The following is a 12,663-nucleotide window of genomic DNA, read 5'->3' on the forward strand; positions in this document are numbered from 1 at the left end:
TGCGCGAGTCCGACTCGCACTTGGCCGGTTTCTTGAAGTTTTAAAGGTCGTATCGAACCGGCTCCGGGAATAAAGCAGGCGACAGTAAGCTAGAAGTTGACAGCCTTTAAAAATAGGCTTATACCTTTGACATTTTTGGTGTCAAATTCACTCTGCAAATTAACCACTCGTACAACTAGTTTTCTATGCAATTTTGAATGATTACAAATGTATAAACATATGAGTGGCTCGGCGTAACTGCTATAGGTAGCTAACGTATAAATGAATACACTATGATTCCACTCAGCAGACTCATATCACCAGATAAATGCTTGTCGAAAAAGTAAGGACAGTTTTCTTAGGACGGAAATACACTTACACCTGAAAATGGATCATTTAAAATTGCGTGCAGTATTAGTCAGATCTGTACGCACCTTTACAAAAAGTATACGCAGTCACAGAATAAATAATAGTACTAGGTAAAGAAGACTCACTCTCTAACAAAACGCGTCTGTCACGATCAGCACAGATATGGCCGCTAGGTGGCGACAGCGCCACGCGCGGCTTATGGCTAGCCACCAAAATTGGTGTGGAACGGATGTACTTTTAGCTACCTGTAGCAAAGCGACGAAATCGCGGAGTGAGCCACGCCTGACGCAGTGTAAGAAGCTGACTTGTTACTTCTGACGCCCAAACTCAGTAACTTAAAGCTACATTGGTAAGTCACTAAACGAATGTATGCAATCGACGCTAAATGTGCTAAGCACATTCCTATATAGAATCTGAAGTGCAAATACATCTACATACTTAACCACATCGAGATCATTTCTTCTTAACGGTCGAGCTACTGGTACAAGTACTGGAGCGAGTCTGCACTCCGTCTTTCTTTAGAAGACTCACCCCGAACGCGGGACATTTCTTTCTTAACGCTTTGATTTTGTATAGTTTATTCCCTTGGGAGTTAGTGGTCTCTTCGAAGTTTTCTGGCGTGACATCGGCAGTTATGATGGAATTCGAAATGCAGTCCATAGGCTCAGGGCTGCTGGATTTATCCCGCTTTCGCCTAAATCTGAAAGGAGTTTCCAAGGAATCGGCGGATATGTTGGTGACATTGGTATCACTGGAAGACAGGTCTTGCGCGGACTCCAAACTGCTTTTACCCGCATTATTCTTCGGCAGTTTTTTCCTTGAACTAGAGTTCGAGCGCACGATTAGTTTCTTTCTCGAATTCACGTTACTTGGCGTCGTTTTGGCGACAGCTTTTAGATTCGGCTCCGACGGTAAGCGTTTGCCGTTCAAATGGCAGTTCTCTGTTAAAGCGGATAAGGTTGAAGTTACATTGCTCAGCGTGTTAACTGTGGTTTCGTTATGGGTGATTTTTGTGACGGTTTTTCTTGTGAATGTTTTGAGGGGGCTAGTTCCGTGAGCGTAGCCGACAGGTCGCGCTAGATTGGCTCGTTGGGCGTGGAAGCTGTTTTTGCCAGTGAATTGGGCTTTGACACCGGAGATTTTCGCTTGGGAATTGGCACTTCTCGTTGGCGGGAAGGTTGAAGTTTTAGCTGCGTAGTGGGACTTTAGGGTGGAGTTTAATATCCTTGGCTGTGGAGTTTTTAGGTTAGTATTGGCGGCGTTCCTGATGTTATTAGTTGGGAGCATGTAGTTCATTTTGGGGGTGAAAACGGTCTTGGTGGGCAGCATGGCAGCGGCGGTGGTCTTGTATTTGCCGATGACCGCTGTGACGTTGTTTTCAGAGTCTGTTTCGTTTGCGTTGAGGGCGTTTGCGTTGTCAAGCTGGAAATAAAGAAACATAATATCACTATTAGTTTGAGACATTGAATTTTTGAAGTGGTTGTTATAAATTACTGTTATTAAGGCGGTTTGTGGGTTTTATTAAGTGATTGAATTGAAAAAAAATCAGTAACATTGTCCACAGGGACATTTAACAACTTATATAGGTTGCGCTGTACGGCTCCATACATTATGCATACAATATCCACATTTTTTCTTAGTTATTATAACTCTTCTGAAACCGTCTAATGTAGGTATCTCAGAACACTTTTTTTTTTCGGTGATTCCTTAGTTCACAGCAGACAGCGTCAAATGTGAACTTGCCCTTGTAAGTCAATAAATTAAGTCATCTATTTTTGACGATTTTGGACCCCCCCCCCCCCTAAAATCATCCTTCGAATGACCACGTTTCCTCCTACGTCATGCTACCATCATCCGATGTCCAGACCCCCCCCCCCCTAATTTGAAATGACGTAATTTATGAATAGCCCCTAACGTGAGTGTGCTTACCTTATTATTGGTATTCTTATTATGCAGTATCGTCTGTAGGGACACAGGTTTGTCCTCGGGCGGCAGATCGCAGTAGATGCCTCGAGTGAACACGGGGAATGCTGTTATGTGGTGCCGGCGCCGATACGCCTCGCCCTCTGCGAGCATTCGGGGCTGGACGCTGCAAATAAGATAAGATAAAATTTATTTCATTGAAAAATATCCAAAAACGAAAACAATCATAATGAGACGTCATTTAGATGGCGCGCGAACTCGCATGCGATTTTAGTTACATTGCGGACCATTGAGGTTACAACAACTCAACCGACCGATCAAATGACGCAATGTAATGAGACTCGCATGCGAGTTCTCGCACCGTCTAAATGAGCCCGCAATTAAAATTAGAACTAAGATAATGTCTTTAGTGTCTTCTGCATAAATCTGCAATGCGATGTTATTTTTTTAGTAGGGATGTGCGTTAATTATATAATTAGCCATTCGAGTTCGCGCGGCGAATGATATCAAAGAGTGCGCAGTATTTTAACCAAAGGCAACCCATTGGGAATAAACAAACCCCCAAGAAAGTTGCCTGTTTCCAACGAGATAGGTTTATCTCATGCATTATGAAAGTTGGCTTTTGCCATTGTTTATTACTCCTTTTTTAATCTTTTTTAATGTTGTGTACTTTCCGTGCTTCACTTGGTTATGGCCTCGACGGAAGACCAGCGTTGGCCCATCCAGGCTAACACCATACTGAGTCGGGACCATTTCGTAGCTAATTTATGTGTTATGTTATGTAATGTTATGCGTTGTAATGTTATGTGTAAGTTTGATTTTTGTTTCTCTTTTTATCTGTTTTTTGCCACGAATAAACTATTTCTATTTAATTTGCAATAAGGTTAACGGATTGTCATGTAACAATGTGGACGATGGTACAGGGTGGCCAACTTAGAGGTATACAACTTTTTTTTGCCGCCATTTTATTTTGGCGGTAAATATGACAGTTATTGCATGAAAATTAGTTTGTGTAGATACGGCAAATTTATTATGGAGCGTTTTACGACGGAACAACGTGTTTTAATCATTAAAAACAATAGAAACATTAAAAATAACGTTTCCCGGTCGATTAATTTCGAGAAACGGTGACATTGACTGGCCCCCAAGATCGCCTGATTTAACAGCTCCTGACTTTTTTCTGTGGGGCTATCTAAAGGGACGTGTCTATGCTAATAGGCCAACGAACCTTTAGCAATTAAAACAAAATATTCGAAACACTGTCGCTGAGATAACGCCAGAAATGTGTGAAAAAGTGATGAAAAACGCGTTGAAAAGGGTTCGCATCTGCCATGTGCTAGAGGTGGATATTTGTCTGACATTATTTTCCATGTGTAATTGCTGACCCTACATATTTATTATATTTAACAAGGAATACTTAATATTTTTTATGTTTTATAGAATAAAATTTCAAAAATAAAGTGTATACCTCTTATTTGGCCACTCTGTACTTACTTCTCTAGGAACCACTGTTGGTGGCCGATGACGGAGCCCGGGCGGCACACCCGCAGCCACGCGATGGCCTCCCGCGCCGTGAACCCGTGGTGCTTCATCATGTAGCACGCTATCAAGGTTCCCGTCCGGCCTAGGCCCGCTGTAAAAGAAAAAAAAATAGATGAAAAATATCTACGAGGTCACCAACTCTTCTGAAAGTTTGATTTAACCCTAGATTGCTGAAAACCCCTCCACCTAACCTCTAGACCCCACAATAACATCGCATACGCGATTTAAGAGACGATACTTCAAGGTTTTGGCGTTTTAAAGTTCTGGAAGTCGTGGGTATAATTCGCTTACAATTGAAATAAATAGGAATACGGTTGCGTTCGTGGCCCACAAATGGTCTCGCCGGAAGACCAGCGCTGACTTTCGGGTTAGCATTATGCTGAGGCGAGACCATTTCGTGGTAAACTATAATTTCTGTTTAAAATATACTTTATGAAATACGTTTGTATTAAATGTAGTTTAGTTTGCCATGAATAAACGAATTCTTATTCTTATTCTTGAATAAGACATACATTAGTAAATTGACCACAATCAACTTTAACACCGGCAATAACGCAAAACCTTTCATCGTGATTACAACTATAAATGAGAGCCGAAATAGCCACTTAAAATGGCGTCACGAATTACAGTTATACATATATGTGAATTTCATTTCTTCAAATCACGAGGTATTTGCAGTAGAAAGTTATTGTTCAGTAGCACGATAGTAATAGTTTCTAATCTAGTATTAGAATCTAAACTAACCTTTACAATGCACAGCAACAGCACCTTTGGCCGCTTCAGATATCCTTATAAACCGGTTCACAATCAGATCTGAAGGCACAGATCCATCCACAAAAAACAGCTCTCGATGCTCAAAACCATGCGCCGTGAACTGCCGCGCGTCGTACGACTTTTTGTTCAGTCGCACGATCGTAGTGACGTTATGACGACGGAAGTAGTCGTGGTAGTGCTCGGGGCTGTGGAGGGGATAGCCGCGGTCGAGCCGAGAGCGGTGGTGGGGGCCGGAGAACGCGAGCATCTTACCGGGGACTATCCAGTTTAGGTCGCCGTTTTCCACTTTCTGGAAATGGTGTAAGGTGTATAACATGATAGACTCTGACCACGCTTGTACAAATTTGGCAGTAAGAATGCTTACATATCCCGATAAGCTCCATATTTGACGTAGCACTTGGCATGGAAACTTATCGTGGTCCGACACAGGAAATAAACAGAGAAAAAATACGTATACGTAAATATAATAGTAGTACGGCGTTAAAATACAGATTTATACTTGGTCAACCAGATCTTGACAGTAGAAAAAGGCGGGAAATTTGAAAAATGTAGGCGCGAACGGATATCGTCCCATAGAAAATTTAAATATCGCGCCTTTCTTTACTGACAAGATTTGGTTGACCAGCTATATATATTATATCGGTCCAGATAAACGCTATTATAGAGAAGATGATAATTATTTTCTCGGTAATGATACCCTGTACTTACGTACTCTATGCCAATATGTAACTGCTAAAATTTTGTAGTTTCTATTAGGTCCTAACATACCAGGAAAATTACTCACTCGCTCTAATAACTTGAAGAAACTCCGCGTCTACATCCGACGCCCTATCTCAGATGTTCTAAACATTTTCATACAAAGGAGAGCTTTGTTGCAATATGTAGACGGCATTTAAATTGAAACATCTTGTTCTATATTCAGTGCTTAAACGAAATAGAAAGGCAATCTAGGGCATGCATGTCTCTGCAATACTAGCAGCATGCGACTAATATGCGTCCTCCAAAAAACATGCACTACTCTTCTATCTGAAGTATCAACTATCAAGTGTTTAAAAAAACCTGAAACGTATGGTAATTTTTCGAGTATATTGTATTGATTGCATGGGAAAAGTTGTTCAGTTATACTATTGTCATCACTTTCTTTTGCTTAACGAGTCTCAAGGATAAAAAAAAAAAGTATCCTGGTCACGGCACCAAACTGTAACTAACCTCATAGAACAAATACTGGTCCGCATCGAAATGATCAAAATGGAAGAACCCAGCGTCATGGGCCACCTTCATGCCGTGAAGGACGTCCAGCAGAGATATGTCGAAGAGAGGAGGGCCCCCGGAAGCATCACGGAAGTTCAGTAGGGACCATTCTGATCCGTCCGTTAGCTGCTTGTAGACAGCGCCGGGGGACCCGTTTTGGTATATTATCTGGAAATTATAAATATAGTCTTACATACAAAACAAACCAAACAAGGCGTTGTTAAGGTTAAGTAGGGTTCAGACTGAAATCTTTCCATTCATGTATTTCCGAATATATTAGACTCTAGCTTCCAATTTCTTTGTGCTTATTTAGTGAAATGTAATCCAATACCTTTATCGTCGTAATATTACCGAAAATCCTCTATTTCGCTAGCTAATTCTCTTACGTATTCGCTGTACGGGAATTAGCGGTAGCCGAACATATGACAGCTAAAATTACACCAGGGGCCTATTGCATAATAAAATACCCCCGTGCCCCCGTGAAGCAGGTAGGCGCCACAGTTGTTATATATTCTTTACAAAGTGCCTATAGTTCGCATCCCCTTTCATCATAAATCACAGACTAGCTAATGAAAATAATAACTACAACCACATAACACGTACAGAAACGATTAGTCCGTATATATTACTGCCTAAAGTGCACATTAGGACAATCAATGAACGGCCTAATTTTACAAATGCGTCCATACATCTGCTCGGTGCTGAAACGCATAGCATTTTAATTGATTAAATTGCCTATATGTTTAAAGCCAAAATAGAAATGTCCTTCACGAGTCTTAGTCTCTTAATCACAAATGGACGCATGTGTATAGGAAAAACTGATGTTTTTCGTCATTTGTCTAATGTGAACGTAATTGTCTACGAACAATGCATTCCCACGCGCCTCCATTATCCAATAAAAAGCGAAACGAGAGAAACGAGACGGTATAGGTAACGCACGTGACATTCATGAAAAGCAATCGAATCTACACCCTACCTAGATATTTTAAAGTTGAATTTTGATTGGCCATGGATATTAGCCTGTTAGTCTATCCAATTAGTACCTTGCATCGTTTGCTTTAAAGCGTAATTTTCTTTGGCGCTAGGTTTTTAAATATTTATTGGAACTAATAAGAGATCCGTTGTCAAGTTGCCGTCACGGCCTGTTTGTCGATTAGATCTGTCTGATCGGGTTTTATCTCGGTTAATTATAGTCCCCCTTATTCAGAAAACTTAGCAAACCTCTGTAAAATTTTGTCTCTTTCTAATAAACACAAATGTGAAAATGACAGAAAGAGACAGGGACAAACAATTATCAACGGCTTGATAGATTTGACTGGAGGTAATAACGCCATAAATGTTTAAATTTGAATTAATAAATGGTGCTAGCATATACTAGTACTAACTATACGACTACAATTGCCAAATCGCCTTAAAATTTGGCATAAAATTCATAAATTCTTCACACAAACATCAAGTGTGAAAACTGACAGTTAACAAAAGAATCACTCTACTTTCACATATAAAAATGTGCATAGTATAGTAGTTTTATTTGGTTTATTGTCCATCTGTTATTTATTGCTTACTCAAATAATTTATGAAAATGTAAATTAAGACCCACCATGTGATACAAACCAGGAGGCAAATGAAGCAGGTTTGATCCAATAGCAATTAACAAAAAATATATACGTACTAACCTATGGAAGACTGGAAGTACAACAATTATTCATAGTCATATCATACTCGTAGAACTAAAAAAAGTTTTCATGTAGTTGACTTATGAAATCGATAAATATAGTATTATTTTTGCAGCCAAGGCATTCAGTTTCAACCTCATTATGTCAGCGACAGTACAGTTTTTAGCGTACGATCTTCAAACTGGTTTAGTCAAGAAACCAGGGTCAAGTCTTAATGAAACTGGCCTAGCTGAATTTAAAATCTATAAATATAATATGTATATGTCTTTTGTAAGTACCTGATAGCTCCCAATAAGGTACGCGGCGTTGAGCCTAAGCGTCTCATTGTTGCTCGTATAAAACACGATCTTTTTCTTCGGGTTCTTCTCCAGTTCCTCGGTGAGCTTGTTGCAAAACTGGTACAAATGGCACAGGTGATAAGGTCCAAAGTCGAAGTAGAAGTTCTCGTACTGGATGTCATCTTCGATGTGGAAGTACTTGCTGTTTCTGGTGGGCTTCGGTTTGTAGCCCGTTTTTAGGGTTGCGAAGTAGAGTCTGTCTAAAAAGAAAGAAGTTGGGTTAGTTAACGACCAAATTATGAACATATTATGATGCCCCACGTTGGGCGCCAGTGTTCATGCCAAGAAAAATAACATCGAAATTATAGTACTGTATTCGCTAGGTGCACGACTGGTGCTGCCCTCATTTTGGCAGACTTTCTACGTTAAATCTTATGGAGTAAAATTAGTTCAAGCGGCTGCCGCTAGTACTAATGGCGGCCATTCCATAAGATTACCTGTGTTTGTGACGATCAGCGCCACTTCCCCCTCCACCGACTTCGCACCTTGCCAATTGTATACAGGGATTTTTTAAATATTAACGTATCAGCCTTAAGTTTAAAAGAGAAGCTTACTGCCCCAGGATTTATCATAACGCTACGATCCGGTGCAGTTCTATAAGTTTTTTAATATAATGTAACAGACGGTTTTTGAACATGGTGGGGCAGGGGGCAGCCTACTATCATGGCTCCTCTACACGATGGGCCAACGCCGGCCACTCCAAGGGACGCAGCCATACGGCAGAATGAGATAGCAATATCACTTGCTCCCTCTATCGCATAAATGCGTACCTTGGAGTGACCGGCGCTGGCCCATCGTCTAGAGGAGCCATCAGAAAGGTATTATTCCACTTTGTGTAGCTACGAGCCTAAGGTACACGAACGAACGAAGAATTAATGGATGACGCACAATCCGTACTGAATTCATACCTTGCCCAGCTCTATCTAAAACATAAACTGACTTAATGTTGTGTCAGTAACATCTTTGAGCCATCATTATGATAATTTTAAGAGCCTGGCTCTTGTCGTAGGAATAATCGCAATTCCGTGCTTCTGTTTGCGACTGTTTCGAGTTCCTGATACTTCACTACTTTGACTTTCTCTTTAGCTTGGTCCAAAAACGCTATAGCTAGTCAATAGCAGGGATCTTGCGGATGCAGATTTTTTGACTTTTTGGCCTCACATCCGCGGATGCGGATGTCAAGATTTGGTACTTAAAAAACGTCTATAATTTAATTTTTAGTAATTTTTATTAAAAAAAAACGAAACGTGTAGTATTTGAGCAAGAATATAGGTGCGTTTTATTTAATAAACAGTAACTTGGTCGACTTTTCGGGATCTAGACGATTTCGTTATTATATAATGACGAAATTACCTAGCCTTACGCCGCTGCTAAGACGTTCCTGTTACCGACTTGGTCGACATCCGCATCCGCATGAGCTCCGCATCAATTTTATGCGGATGAGGATGTTGAAAATAATGCGGATGTTCCGCGGATGCGGATGCGAATATTCGCAACATCCCTGGTCTATAGCTTGTAAGATATACAGCCAATGAAAAACCCGCTAAGCCAAGCGTACATAATCCCACTACGGCCTGCTCACATTAGCGTTAATAATACAATACGGATTACAAGCTGAACAGCTTTAGTTCACAAGTTTTGAGTTATTAGACCTATTTACATAATAAATTGTTATTTACGACTCGGGGCTGTGTTTGGTCAAGGTTTGCTGAAATAATAAGGCTTTTTTCAGTTGTATATGCCTACTGGAAGCACGTCAAGTATTGTATTATTAGGGTCCCGTTTTTACCCTTTGGGTACGGAACCCTAATAATAAAGCATCTAAGTTACCAAGAAATATTTTGTGAGACCTCAGACAAATAGAAAACCGTGAAACTAGGAGAAAATAGGTCCACACAACTCCACTCAAACGGGCCATAACAGCACTTGAGAAGGTCCCCAGCGGGTCCTCGCCAACGTATCGTAATTCAGGGGTTGATATTTACTCATACCATTTCCTTCAGATAGACCAGTTAAACTGTGATCTCCTTAATACATGTTCTTAAAGACCTCCAAGTCTAACTTATACTAGTTCAACACGAGTGCTCAGAAGTAGAAATCCTAGAAATCACATGAATCAGACTCAAAATATTTCAATCGCGCGAGCGAGTCGATAGGCGTTTTGGAACCGGGAACTGCCACATCATCTGCTGTCGTCCTAAGACATCAAAAACGCATCGTCAGAGACCAAGGCCTTAGGGCTTAAGCGATCCATCATTGTCTCATTACACTGGCCCGACTCGACCAATGGGAATCATAGGAATACACTAGCTAGAGCCAGGCCTTGACCCAAACCAATTACTAGGTGGAAACATATTCGCGAAAATGTACCTTCAAAGAAAATTACTTGCCCAAATTGGAATTAATTGGATAATTTTGTAATCGGAGCGTTAACTTGGCAGGAAAATTTCGTAATTGAATAGCTGTTGGATGTCTGAAAAAGGATAGCGATTTTCTGTTAATTATTCACTTAATTATGGGTTTGCGCTAACTAGCTATAATTGTGTAACACTTTAATAACTTGAAGTAAACTATATGGACTAAAATCAGATTATCAACATTAGACATGAAAATATTTTAGTCGAGTTTCAAGACACCTAGTACAGACTCTCAATTCACCTATTCTAGTTATCTGTAGGCTCAAAGATATCTACACAAGTCTGTAACCGTATGTTATATTCACAGTTACTTCCTTAGTATATTTTATACCGTCGAGTGTGCCGTGCTTGCATGTATGAAATTCCGATTATCAGTAATATTTAATATCGAATATCGAAATTTATAACAAGTGCAAGCCTAAAAATCTTCAATTTTCAACCCAGGCCAGACGATAACCGCGTAAACGGCATTTTCAAAGCAAAGCAGAGGAAAAATCCCTTATGGAGCATAAAATGCAAATACTCGCATAATATTGCAATAGCTAGGACAGTCACCTTCCTTTCCTACATATTCTAGGTTTTCCACGCACATATGCCTGCTTTTTACTTTTACCTACAGTAATATATTTTCCTATTGTCATTGAAATTTAATTACATATATCTAAAGCCATAAGATTTTGTAGACGCAAAAAGACCGTTAAATGAAACTAAAACTGAATTATTTTTCGTATTTAATCAAAATCAACTGATGCAAGCGAAATCACTGCTATTCTGCTTTTTATTACATAATTTCTCGTGAAATAATAGTATTGAAGAAATAAAATCTCATACGGCCGTATCTTCTTTAACTGTAAATAGTGTACAGCTTTACTGTTGAAATAAGTTTATATCCACATATTATAAGGCCTTACTGCTTTTTAAAGGCTTATTTATAGGTTTCGAAATTTGTAGAGGGACGAATGAATGTAGGCAACATAAGAATCCGAAATTTGAAATGACGCTGACAGTTTTGTCAACGAAATATTGCCTATATATAAGTAAGAAATAAAATTCCTTAATGGACATTGATATAGTATAAAGAACTGGATACCCAATCAGCCGCCAAAAATGGCCCCACAAAAGTGATGTCAAAACAGATCATGCATTACTTTTTCGTTTAGTCTTGTTTGAAACGCTCAAATGTGAAGTTGTCAACAATTACGAAATGTGCCGTTAAAATATGTAAAAATAACAATGATAAAACAAGGAAAAAGGATGGAATGTATTTCTTTCGGTTAGTTCTTTGGATAGCATTACATAATTTATGTAATCTGGTGGTAATTTTATGGTTTTGAATAAATTAATTTGTTAGTACCAAAGAAGGGATGTTAAGGAACAAAAATCTAATGAGTCGATGTGAGGTCAATATTTTTTTATATTTTTATATGGAATTCATAAGAAATAATATTATGTTTAAATTCAAGATTTCCAAGAAAACCTATGCGACGTGCAAAGTGGACTGCTATTTAATTATAGCAAGAGATAGGTGTGATGCAGTTTTAAACAAGGCAAAACGGCACTTGTGTGTTCGGCCCATTTCCCTGTTTCCGACATATACACCACCAATAAGGGCTTATATCGACTAACTGTACGAGGGGTATTCAAAATATTCTCGGTATGAGAATGAAAACAAACAAGTACGAAAAGTTTGATATTTTTATTTTTCAATATACTCCCCCCCTATGTTCATACACTTAAAAGATCGATCAATTATTTTTATTAATCCTGCATAAAAATATTTTTTATCTTTGGTGTAAAAATGCTCCTCCACTGCCGCCTTCAATGCTTCATCATCGGAAAATTTATTTCCACGCAGATCCTTTTTAAGATTGGGGAACAAAAAGAAGTCGCTGGGGGCTAAGTCCGGACTATACGGTGGGTGAGTAACAGTTTCAAACCCACATTCAACAATAGCTGCCTTGGCAATATGAGCAGTATGGACGGGGGCGTTGTCATGCAGAAGCATAACACCTTTGGTTAACTTTCCTCGCCTCTTTTCTTTGATTGCATCCTTTAATTGACGTAGAATGTTAGCGTAGTACTGTCCTGTGATATTTACACCTTTTTCTTTATAATCGATCTGTAATACTCCTTCACAATCCCAAAATATCGTGGCCATGACCTTGCCAGCTGAAGGGATGACCTTGAACTTCTTGGGATGAGCTGAACCCTTAATGTGCCACTGCATGGACTCTTGTTTACTCTCTGGGTCATAATGATGAACCCAGGTTTCATCTCCAGTAACTATTCTTTGCAGCACCTCATCAGGATTTTCACCGCACAGGTCAATAAAATCGGAACAACAAGCTACACGCATGCCTTTTTGAAGCCGAGTCAGCATTCGCGGAACCCATC

At 39.6% G+C, this 12,663-nt stretch overlaps 1 protein-coding gene across 1 annotated transcript in view; it reads right to left on the reverse strand.

The window, feature by feature from the left end:
• Positions 1-697: 697 nt before the first annotated feature.
• Positions 698-12,663, reverse strand: part of LOC134658290 (uncharacterized) — a 30,764-nt gene continuing 18,798 nt past the window's right edge. The window contains exons 2-7 of the mRNA XM_063513899.1: positions 7,793-8,052; positions 5,797-6,006; positions 4,558-4,876; positions 3,766-3,904; positions 2,278-2,437; positions 698-1,770 (exon numbers count right to left, since the gene is read on the reverse strand). Coding sequence (XP_063369969.1) covers positions 802-1,770; positions 2,278-2,437; positions 3,766-3,904; positions 4,558-4,876; positions 5,797-6,006; positions 7,793-8,052 — 2,057 coding nt within the window. The 3' untranslated portion in view covers positions 698-801. The remainder of the gene's footprint in view (positions 1,771-2,277; positions 2,438-3,765; positions 3,905-4,557; positions 4,877-5,796; positions 6,007-7,792; positions 8,053-12,663) is intronic.

This window comes from Cydia amplana, chromosome 22, assembly GCF_948474715.1.
Source record: "Cydia amplana chromosome 22, ilCydAmpl1.1, whole genome shotgun sequence".
Classification (NCBI taxonomy): domain Eukaryota; kingdom Metazoa; phylum Arthropoda; class Insecta; order Lepidoptera; family Tortricidae; genus Cydia; species Cydia amplana.